The sequence below is a fragment of the Cololabis saira genome, chromosome 23 (genome assembly GCF_033807715.1).
Source record: "Cololabis saira isolate AMF1-May2022 chromosome 23, fColSai1.1, whole genome shotgun sequence".
Taxonomy (NCBI): Eukaryota; Metazoa; Chordata; class Actinopteri; order Beloniformes; family Belonidae; genus Cololabis; species Cololabis saira.
Genome location: NC_084609.1, coordinates 3,440,107 through 3,452,000, shown reverse-complemented (window position 1 = coordinate 3,452,000; position 11,894 = coordinate 3,440,107). Strand labels below are relative to the sequence as shown.

General features: G+C 34.9%; 1 protein-coding gene across 1 annotated transcript in view; it reads left to right on the top strand.

Moving 5' to 3' along the window:
- The window catches only part of zc3hc1 (zinc finger, C3HC-type containing 1), a 13,346-nt gene extending 3,007 nt beyond the window's left edge, over positions 1 to 10,339 (top strand). The window contains exons 4-10 of the mRNA XM_061714264.1: positions 831 to 914; positions 1,001 to 1,128; positions 2,546 to 2,685; positions 2,768 to 3,071; positions 5,157 to 5,354; positions 6,205 to 6,399; positions 9,513 to 10,339. Of these exons, the coding sequence (XP_061570248.1) occupies positions 831 to 914; positions 1,001 to 1,128; positions 2,546 to 2,685; positions 2,768 to 3,071; positions 5,157 to 5,354; positions 6,205 to 6,399; positions 9,513 to 9,584 (1,121 nt within the window). The 3' untranslated portion in view covers positions 9,585 to 10,339. The remainder of the gene's footprint in view (positions 1 to 830; positions 915 to 1,000; positions 1,129 to 2,545; positions 2,686 to 2,767; positions 3,072 to 5,156; positions 5,355 to 6,204; positions 6,400 to 9,512) is intronic.
- The last annotated feature ends 1,555 nt before the right edge of the window (positions 10,340 to 11,894 follow it).

Here is an 11,894-nt window from a genome sequence, read left to right as displayed (position 1 = left end):
AAAAATAGCTTAAATTAGAATAATCTTAAAGTAAATTCAAGTACTTTAATAAATAATAAAATAATAACAGAATAAAAAAATTAATTAAGCACCAGTAGCACAACATTTCAAAAAGTAGTCATCCAAATAATTGAGTAAAAGTAAAAAAGTATTTGGTGAAAAAACTACTCAAGTACTGAGTAACTGTTGAGTAACGTCTGATTTATTTTCTAACAACCATTTAAACAGACAAAAGTACAAAATAATAATCATCAGGCAAATTAAAACAATAAAATAATGAAATAAATTAAAATTAATAAAAAATAGCGTAAATTAAAATGATCTTAAAGTAAATTCAAGTGCTTTAATAAATAAAATAACAGAATAAAAAAATAAATTAAGCACAAGTAGCACAAAATGTCAAGCCTTTGTACTTTTCTTTCTTTCTTTCTTTCTTTCTTTCTTTCTTTCTTTCTTTCTTTCTTTCTTTCTTTCTTTCTTTCTTTCTTTCTTTCTTTCTTTCTTTCTTTCTTTCTTTCTTTCTTTCTTCAGATAAAAGAAAAGTAACAGCTCAACGTAGCCTAATGTAGCGGAGTAAGAGTAACAGTTTCTTCTTCACAAATCTACTCAAGTAAAAGTAAAAAGTATAGTGATTCAAAACTACTCCTAAAAGTACAACATTTCCCAAAACTTACTCAAGTAAATGTAACGGAGTAAATGTAACTCGTTACTACCACCTCTGCCAAGTTGTAATACTTATTTTGAACAACTTAAAATAATGTTGCAAGCTTTACAAAAACGAAAGGTTAATCAGTGTCGTCTCCCTGTCTCTTTTTCCTTCTGATAAATAGATGAAACCCGCATCGGAGAAATATCCAGACAACTTCAGACACAGCATGAGAAGTTTTGTCCTTGGCCCGACTTTCCATGTCCCGGTAAGAGCAGCATTCCAAATGAAATGAGCTTAATAACAAATGATATTCAACAAAGCCCTGAAAAATGATCAATCCCTTTATTCCAGAACGGTTCTGGCTCGTCCCGGCGTCTGAACCATCAACTCTTCTTGCTGCTTTCTTGGAGCGTTTCCAGGGCGCTTGTCTCCTCGCACTTCAGCTGCCGGCTATGAGGCCGGAGCAGCTGAAACTCATGGTAACGCACGTTTTTGTAGTCTCACAAGTGCCGTTTTAATTTGCAGGAAGGGATTGTAGCACCCTATAATGTAATAATTTCACCCTATAATGTAATAATTTCACCCTATAATGTAATAATTTCACCCTATAATGTAATAATTTCACCTATAATGTAATAATTTCACCCTATAATGTCATATTTTCCTATAATGTAATAAAATTTGCACTTAACTCGATGGAAAATGTAATAAAACCCAATAATGTAATAACTTCACCAATTATGTAATAAAATATCCTGACTGATATTGTAACAACATTTTTACCAATAATGTAATACCTTATTACGTTATTGGGAATTTATTACATGGTACTCAAAGTCTGAAATTTAACCCAATAGTCATTCTGGTGTTTCAAATCCATTGTAAATAACATTCTTAGATACTTAAAACACAAAATGTAGAACTCTGGACTGAAAATGAACATTTATATTAATTATTTGTCAAGTATTACATTATCAGTTTTGGAAAAAAAAAAAGACCCACCTGAAAATGTAATAAATTCCCAATAATGTAATAAGGTATTACATTATTGGTAAAAATGTTATTACAATATCAGTCAGGATATTTTCTTACATTATTGGTGAAGTTATTACATTATTGGGTTTTTATTACATTTTTATATAGAGTATTAGGGCCAGGCAAGAGAAAAAACATTTGAGAGTGGAAGAATTTTTTTTATTGTGAGACAAAAAGTTTTATTTGAGAAAAAAGTAGAAATGACGAGATTAATGTTGAAATACAATTTCGTGAATAAAGTCAAAATTTCGTTTTTTTTTCTCAACATTTCGACTTTTTTCTCGACATTTCGACTTTTTTCTCGACATTTCGACTTTTTTCTCGACATTTCGACTTTTTTCTCGACATTTCGACTTTTTTCTCAACATTTCGACTTTTTTTTTGACATTTCTACTTTTTCTCGACATTTCGACTTTTTGACGTTTCTAATTTTTTCTTGACATTTCGCCTTTTTTCTCGACATTCTACTTCCACATTAATCTCGACTTTTCAACTTTTTTCTCGACATTTCGACTTTTTTCTCAAAGTGCATAATGAAAAAAAATCTTCCTCCTAAATATTATTTTTATTTTTCTCCTGCCTGGCCCTAATACTCTTCCATACATTTTCGATTGAGTTAAGTGCAAATTTTATTACATTTTCAGGAAATTATTACATTATAGGAAATGATTACATTATAGGGTGAAATTATTACATTATAGGAAATTATTACATTATAGGCTGCTACAGGGATTAGGAAAATCTTTCATGATACTATAAGATGACTTATCAAATTCTTTGTATAAAAAGTGTATATTTTTTTCTTTTCTTTTTTTAAAGAAATAAATCAATTTGATTCTAATGATGATATTTTTTTGTCAGTCTCTGACGGAGGACGTGATCAGTGTTTTACTACAGCTGATTGAAGAAGAACAGAAGAGGAAAGGAGAGACTCTCTGCTCCGAGCCTCTAGCTGTTCAGGTGGCCGCGTGCATCGTCTCTCTCTGCGGCTGGGCGGGAAGGTGAGATGCAACTGTTACTTCAACAAAGAAGACATTTTTGAAACATGGTACAATAAAAATAACTCCTTTTCCTCTGTTTTAGCTCAACTCTTCATGCCATGAACCTGCCGATCCTCACCTGCTCTTACTGTATGAGGAAGGTGGGCTTGTGGAATTTCCATCAGATAGACGGCATTGGGAGCGAAGCAGAGACTTTAGTAAATGTTACCGTAGCCTCAGCTCCAGCAGCAGCTCCAGCAGCAGCTCCAGCTCCTGCAGCAGCTCCAGCGTTGGCAGTAGTCGCCCCGGACGGCCAAGGAGACTCCACCACATCTGCCTTATCCACTCCTCCTCTAACTCCGTGTCGCATGAAGCTCCGGAGCCAGGACTCCACCCGCTCCGACCAGGCAAGCTCTCTGGACGCTGACGTTTACACGGAGCAAAAACGGTGGCGTTTTCATGCGTTTTGGCCGTTCGTTCACACGAAAACGAAGCTCAAAGTCACCAAAAACGATCATTTCTGAAAACTCTGGTCAAAGTGGAGATTTGCAAAAACTCAGTTTTCGCGTTTGCTTGTAAACGGAGAGAAACGGACATTTAGGCTTCAGAACGTCACATTATGAGACAGAAACGTCACCACACTGCAAAAACCCAATCTTAACAAGAATATTTGTCTTATTTCTAGTTAAAATGTTTTATTTTTAGTAAAAAAAAATTCCCTTTACACTTAAAACAAGACTCATCACTGGAAAAAAGTGAAAATTTACTTGAAACAGGTGAAAAATTATCAAATAAGTTATTTATCTGGTGATGACTCTTGTTTTAAGGAAGGAAAAGACGGGCTGCAGCAACAAAAGAAAACATACACTGCAAAAACTCAATCTTATTTCTAGTTAAAATGTCTCATTTTAGTAAAAAAATCTCATTACACGTAAAACAAGACTCATCACTGGAAAAAACAACAATTTTCACCTGTTTCAAGTAGATTTTCATTTAAAATAAGTAGAAAAATCTGCCAGTGGAACAAGATTTTTTTGCTTGTAATGAGAAGATGAATCTTGTCCCACTGGCAGATTTTTCTACTTATTTCAAGTGAAAATTTACTTGAAACGGGTGAAAATTTTCAAATATGGTAAGTTATTTTTCTGGTGATGACTCTTGTTTTAAGTGTGAGATTTTTTTGACTAAAAATGAGACATTTTAACTAGAAATAAGAAAAATATTCCTGGTAAGATTTTGAGTTTTTGCAGTGTAGTGTGCGACCTGTGTTTACAATTTGTTTGGCCACCGTCAATATTTTCTTGTATTTTACCTGTTTTATATTCTAAAGTCACATTTAAAAGTAACTCCACTTCTCTGTCACTCCAAATGAAAGACTCTCGTTCATCTTGGAAGTAACTGGAAGTTACTTGTGTCATTTGTTGATGTTTATTTCCAGGATTCTGATTAGCTAGCACAGGGGGCGGCAACCCAACATGTTGAAAGAGCCATATTGGACCAAAAAACAAATATGTCTAGAGCTGCAAAAAATGAAAAGTCTTGTATCAGCCTTAGAATGAAGACAACACATGCTGCATGTTTCTATTTTTTTTTCTTTCATTTTTTCACTTCGAGAAAAAAGTCAAAATTTTGAGGAAAAAAGTCGAAATGTCGAGGAAAAAGTCGAAATGTTGAGAAAAAAGTCAAAATTTCGAGAAAAAAAATCGAAATGTCAAGATTAATGTTGAAGTACAATCTTGAGAAAGTTGAAATGTCGAGAAAAAAGTTGAAATGTCGAGAAAAAAGTCGAAATGTCGAGAAAAAAGTCGAAATGTCGAGAAAAAAGTCGAAATGTCGAGAAAAAAGTTGAAATGTTGTGAAAAAAGTCGAAATGTTGAGAAAAAAGTCGAAATGTCGAGGAAAAAAGGTCGAAATGTTGAGAAAAAAGTCAAAATGTCGAGGAAAAAAGTCGAAATGTCGAGAAAAAAGTCGAAATGTGTGAAAAAAGTCAAAAAGTCCAAATTTCAAGAAAAAAGTCGAAATGTCGAGATTAATGTTGAAAGTACAATCTCGATCAAAAAAGTCGAAATGTCGAGGAAAAAAAGTTGAAATGTCGAGATTAAAAAGGAAAAAAAGACAAAAAAAAGGTCAAACATTTTTGAAAAAGCTCCAGGAGCCACTAGGGCGGCGCTAAAGAGCCACAGGTTGCCGAGCCCCGGGCTAGCATGACTATCTTCTCGTTACACTGCCCCCTGCAGGTTTGGCTGCTCATAGCACCTTAACAGCTATTTATGCAGATTTGTGTAAATGATGGTATTTTTTTAAACGTAGATTGGGAAATATCCGTTTTTGTAAATACCCGGCTATGTGGAAACGTGGCCTAGATTAAATAATGGCTAGATAACATAAATAAATACCACAAATATTATGCAATTCGAGAGCTCTTTATGATTTCAAGGATGTAATTTCTTTTAACATTTAAACTTCTTTGTGTGTTTTGGTTGATTCTGCAGGGCGACAGCGCCTCCTCTCCCGTGGCCCTGCGTTCCCGGAGCAGAGATTCCCCCAGTCCCAGCGAGGAAGTGCCCAGTCCCCTGAACAAAGGCAAGAGGCCGGCGACGCGGAGTCGAGGCCAGGGAGACGGCCCGGGGACGGACGGGGCCGCCGGCTTACCTCCTAAACGTTTGTGCCTTTCATCAATAGGTGGTCCTGTAAGAACTCATTTTGCTTTTTAAATTCATAACAAATGTTCACTCTGATTGTCTACGCCTGATCCACGTGCTCATGTCTAAAGAGATATTGTGCAGTGCTGCCTATTAAGATACAATTTTTAAGAGTCATTTTAATTTTTCTGCCGGTTTTAATTATAATATTTAAATCCAAATTTTTTATTACAAATCACTCTTTAAAAGACCAAGAAACAATCAGGTGTTTTCGTTTTGGGGTCTTACAAGATTATTATTTAAAGGAGCATGATGCTCCTTTTAAGAATGACGCGATTAAAAAGGAAGAAAAAAAGGAAAAAAATGAAAAAGGGAAAAAAAAAGAGGAAAAGGAAAAAAAAGAAAAAGAAGGAAAGAAAAAGAGAAGGAAAAAAGGAAAAAAAAAGAAGGAAAAAAAAATTCAAACATTTTTGAAAAAGCTCTTCGAGAAAAAAGTCGAAATGTCGAGAAAAAAGACAAAATTTTGAGAAAAAAGTCAGAATGTCGAGATTAATGTTGAAGTACAATCTGGAGAAAAAAGTCGAAATATTGAGAAAAAATTTGGAATGTCGAGATTAAAAAGGAAAGGAAATGGGAAGAAAAAAAGAAGAAAAAAAACATGAAAGAAAAAATAGGAAAACAAAAATAAAAAAAGAAGAAAAAAAGGTCAAACATTTTTGAAAAAGCTCCAGGAGCCACTAGGGCGGCTCTATAGCCGCATGCGGCTCTAGAGCCGTGGGTTGCCGAACCCTGATCTAGATGTTAAACCAGTCTAAATCTGGATCGGGCTTGTACATTACTTATATCAACTATTCTGCTAAAATCATTAAAAAAAAAAAACTTTTCTTTCTTATTTCAGGATGAGCTCTTGCACAAGAACACGTTTGATCCCCTTGCTCAGCACCGGGACTGGTGTCCGTGGATTTCAGCGGGGAAGGAGAACGCCGATCCCGGGGTTATCCCGGCGTCGGACGGAGGATCAGAACTTAACCGGCAGGGATGGAAAGCTGCTCTGGACCTGCTCATGCCCGCAAAGAAAAACTCCAACGGCGAGGTCGGTACTCGCATCTACGGTGGCCGAGACCCGCCATTGCTGAAAATAAAAGTAACGCTGCAAACAGAAACAAACGCCGCTGAACATAAAAGAAACGCTTAGCAAATAAAATAAACGTTGCAAACAAAAAGAAACGCTGCTGCAAATAAAAGAAACGCTGCAAATATAAAGAAACCCCGCTGCAAATAAATAAAAAAAAAAACGACGCAAATCAAAAACCGGGGACTATTTTTCGCCGATGAACCGGTGTAAATTACACATAGCGACGTTGAACACTAACCTTTTCACTTATTTTCTCGTTCGTTGTTCTTCTTATTCCTCGCTCTTCTTATTTCTTCCTTTTCACTTAAGTCCTCTTCGTCTTCTTCTCCTCCTCTCACGTAAAAAACACCGGTGCATCAGCAAAAATAGTCCCCGGTAATTCACTTCCGTTGTGGCTTTTTTATTTGCGTCATATTTTTTTTTATTTGCAGCGGCGTTTCTTTATATTTGCAGCGTTTCTTTTATTTGAAGCGGCCTTTGTTTTTATTTGCAGCGTTTATTTTATTTGCAGCAGCGTTTCTTTTTATTTGCAGTGTTTATTTTATTTGAAGCAGCCTTTGTTTTTATTTGCAGCGTTTATTTTATTTGCAGCGGCGTTTCTTTATATTTGCAGCGTTTATTTTATTTGAAGCAGCCTTTGTTTTTATTTGCAGCGTTTATTTTATTTGCAATTGCGTTTCTTTTTATTTGCAGCGTTTCTTTTATTTGCAGCGTTTCTTTGTTTTTATTTGCAGCGGCGTTTCTTTTTATTTGCAGCGTTTCTTTTGTTTGAAGCGGCCTTTGTTTTTATTTGCAGTGTTTATTTTATTTGCAGCGGCGTTTCTTTTTATTTGCAGCGTTTATTTTATTTGAAGCGGCCTTTGTTTTTATTTGCAGCGGCGTTTCTTTTTATTTGCAGCGTTTCTTTTATTTGAAGCGGCCTTTGTTTTTATTTGCAGCGGCGTTTCTTTTTATTTGCTGCGTTTCTTTTGTTTGAAGCGGCCTTTGTTTTTATTTGCAGCGTTTATTTTATTTGCAGCGTTTCTTTTATTTGAAGCGGCCTTTGTTTTTATTTGCAGCGGCGTTTCTTTATATTTGCAGCGGCCTTTGTTTATATTTGCAGCGTTTATTTTATTTGCAGCGGCGTCTCTTTTTATTTGCAGCGTTTATTTTATTTGAAGCGGCCTTTGTTTTTATTTGCAGCGTTTATTTTATTTGCAGCGGCCTTTGTTTTTATTTGCAGCGTTTCTTTTATTTGAAGCGGCCTTTGTTTTTATTTGCAGCGTTTATTTTATTTGCAGCAGCGTTTCTTTATATTTTCAGCGGCCTTTGTTTATATTTGCAGCGTTTATTTTATTTGCAGCAGCGTTTATTTTTATTTGCAGCGTTTATTTTATTTGAAGCGGCCTTTGTTTTTATTTGCAACGTTTATTTTATTTGAAGCGGCCTTTGTTTTTATTTGCAGCGTTTATTTTATTTGCAGCGGCCTTTGTTTTTATTTGCAGCGTTTCTTTTATTTGAAGCGGCCTTTGTTTTTATTTGCAGCGGCGTTTCTTTATATTTGCAGCGGCGTTTCTTTATATTTGCAGCGGCCTTTGTTTATATTTGCAGCGTTTATTTTATTTGCAGCTGCGTTTCTTTTTATTTGCAGCGTTTCTTTATATTTGAAGCGGCCTTTGTTTTTATTTGCAGCGTTTATTTTATTTGCAGCGGCCTTTGTTTTTATTTGCAGCGTTTATTTTATTTGCAGTGGCCTTTGTTTTTATTTGCAGCGTTTATTTTATTTGCAGCGGCCTTTGTTTTTACTTGCAGCGTTTATTTTATTTGCAGCGGCCTTTGTTTTTATTTGCAGCGTTTATTTTATTTGCAGCGGCGTTTCTTTTTATTTGCAGCGTTTATTTTATTTGAAGCGGCCTTTGTTTTTATTTGCAGCGTTTATTTTATTTGCAGCGGCCTTTGTTTTTATTTGCAGCGTTTATTTTATTTGCAATTGCGTTTCTTTTTATTTGCAGCGTTTCTTTGTTTTTATTTGCAGCAGCGTTTCTTTTTATTTGCAGCGTTTCTTTTGTTTGAAGCGGCCTTTGTTTTTATTTGCAGTGTTTATTTTATTTGCAGCGGCGTTTCTTTTTATTTGCAGCGTTTCTTTTATTTGAAGCGGCCTTTGTTTTTATTTGCAGCAGCGTTTCTTTTTATTTGCAGCGTTTCTTTTGTTTGAAGCGGCCTTTGTTTTCATTTGCAGCGTTTATTTTATTTGAAGCGGCCTTTGTTTTTATTTGCAGCATTTATTTTATTTGCAGCGGCCTTAGTTTTTATTTGCAGCGTTTATTTTATTTGAAGCGGCCTTTGTTTTTATTTGCAGCGTTTATTTTATTTGGAGCTGCGTTTCTTTATATTTGCAGCGGCCTTTGTTTATATTTGCAGCGTTTATTTTATTTGCAGCAGCGTTTCTTTTTATTTGCAGCGTTTCTTTATATTTGAAGCAGCCTTTGTTTTTATTTGCAGCGTTTATTTTATTTGCAGCGGCCTTTGTTTTTATTTGCAGCGTTTATTTTATTTGCAGTGGCCTTTGTTTTTATTTGCAGCGTTTATTTTATTTGCAGTGGCCTTTGTTTTTATTTGCAGCGGCGTTTCTTTATATTTGCAGCGGCCTTTGTTTATATTTGCAGCGGCGTTTCTTTTTATTTGCAGCGTTTCTTTATATTTGAAGCGGCCTTTGTTTTTATTTGCAGCGTTTATTTTATTTGCAGCGGCCTTTGTTTTTATTTGCAGCGTTTATTTTATTTGCAGCAGCGTTTCTTTTTATTTGCAGCGTTTATTTTTTTTGAAGCGGCCTTTGTTTTTATTTGCAGCAGCCTTTGTTTTTATTTGCAGCGGCCTTTGTTTTTATTTGCAGCGTTTATTTTATTTGCAGCGGCCTTTGTTTTTATTTGCAGCGTTTATTTTATTTGCAGCGGCCTTTGTTTTTATTTGCAGTGTTTCTTTAATTTTCAGCAATGGCGGGTCTCGTTATCACATCTGATCTTTTTATCTTATACAGATTCATAAAACATAAAAACTAACCTCTACAGTTTCTCTCTCTTTTCTCCTCATAGGGGCCTCGGGACAAATCTAAAAGGGTGTTTGCTATATTCCGCCAGTGGCAGATATCCTCTTCATCTTCATAGACTCTTAGGAGAAAAACCATCAATACCACACTGAATTAATGAACTGAGCTGCCATCTTTATTAGGTACAGAATCCATCGAATCAATAACACAAGTGTCATATGTTTTTAATGTCGATCCTCCATTGAAGTCATGTTTACAGCCAGTGTTTCTTTAGGAAAGTCAAAGGGTGTTTTTCTATGTTAAAAGTCAAAAATGTGAACGAGGCCTTGGGGCTTTTAGAACACCTGAGTTTTGCTACTTTACGAGGGGTTTACGAAGGCCTTGCGTTGTGTGAATACATAACAGTCTGGAGGTTATAAAACTCATCTCTGTATATAAATAAGACCCAAGAAGAGCATGAACTATTGACTTTGTGTAAAACTGCTACATATTTCCCTAATGATGTCAGGATTGACTGAGTTTCTAGGGGAATAAGAGATAAGGAATCTCATTATGAGACGGTTGGATGGCTCTACACTGGAAACTACATGTTTACCTTAACTGTATGTTCAGTCATTTGCAGGAGAGGAAGATTAACCTCAGACTAGGGAAAAAGAAACTGTGAGGAATGTTTTGTTTAAAAATCAAGATGGATTTGAGTTTACTTTTTTTTTTATATATATATATACTTTGGTTCTTTTTGTCAGAGCTCCTCGTGTCGGCTTCTTTTTACCTCCCTGTGACATGTCAGTGATTTGTACTTCTCTCCATCCTGCATGGGATTTTAACCGTAAGATTTTACTGAAAGGGTTTAATAAAATGTTCTTCTCAAAAGTTTGTTTTACTTTAAATGTCATTCCACCAACATTTTATATTAGACATGTAATGATTAGATCAGGGTCGGCAACCTGTGGCTCTTTAGCGCCGCCCTAGTGGCTCCTGGAGCTTTTTCAAAAATGTTTGGCCTTTTTTTTCCCTTTTTTTCCATTTTTTCTTCTTTCTTTTTTCCTTTTTTCTTTTTCCTTTTTTTCTTCTTTTTTTCTCTTTTTTTTCTTCCTTTTTCCTTTTTTAATCTCGACATTTCGACTTTTTTCTCAACATTTCGACTTTTTTCCCAGACATTTCGAATTTTTTCTCGAAGTGCATAATGAAAAAAAAATCTTCCCCCAGTTATAACTAATATAGATACATGCAGCATGTGTGGCCTTCATTCATTAATCTCGACATTTCGACTTTTTTCTTGAGATTTTGACTTTTTTCTCGACATTTTTGACTTTTCTCGACATTTTGACTTTTTTTCTCGACATTTTGACTTTTTTCTCGACATTTTGACTTTTTTCTTGAGATTTCGACTTTGTTTTCTCAACATTGTACTTCAACATTAATCTTGACATTTCGACTTTTTTTCTCGAAATTTCAACTTTTTTCTCAATATTCTCGAAGTGCATAATGAAAAAATAAATCTTCCCCCAGTTCTAACTAATATAGCTACATGCAGCATGTGTTGTCTTCATTCTAAGGCTTATACAAGACTTTTCATTTTTTGCGGCTCTAGACATATTAGTTTTTTGTGTTTTTGGTCCAATATGGCTCTTTCAACATTTTGGGTTGCCGACCCCTGGATTAGATCTATTAGCAGTAAGAGAAATCAGTGTATTCTTAATAGAAAATGAACTTTAATTTGTTGCATTCAAATGTCTTATTATCCATTATTGCAACTTATGAAGTTGGCTTTTTTTTTTTATATATATACGAGTTGTTCCTGGAAACCATTTGACTGCCTTTAAGTAAAGATTCTGGTACAACGGGATGACAAATACACACTATGTTCCTTAGAAATCTACTGTAGTCTCATTAAGATTATCTTAACACATGCTCCGCTACTGAGAGCTGTGCTCTTTAACACATTTACTTGATTACTGGCAAGGCACATCTAATACTGTATAAAACCTGGTTTGTCTTCCTAGAGCAGGGCTCGGCAACACGCAGCTCTTTAGCGCCGCCCTAGTGGCTCCTGGAGCTTTTTCAAAAATGTTTGACCTTTTTTCCTTTTTTTCTCCTTTTTTTTTCTTTTTTTTTCTTTTTTCTTTTTTTTCTTGTTTTCTCTTTTTTCCTTTTTTTCCTCATTTTCTTTCCTTTTTCCTTTCCTTTTTTAATCTTGACATTTTAACGAGATTGTACTTCAACATTAATCTTGACATTTCGACTTTTTTCTCGACATTTTTGACTTTTTTCTCAACATTTTGACTTTTTTTTCTGGAGAGATTGTACTTCAACATTAATCTTGACATTTCCACTTTTTTCTCAACATTTTGACTTTTTTCTCAAGTGCCTAATGAAAGAAAAAAAATCCTCCCCCAGTTCTAACTAATATAGACACATGCAGCAT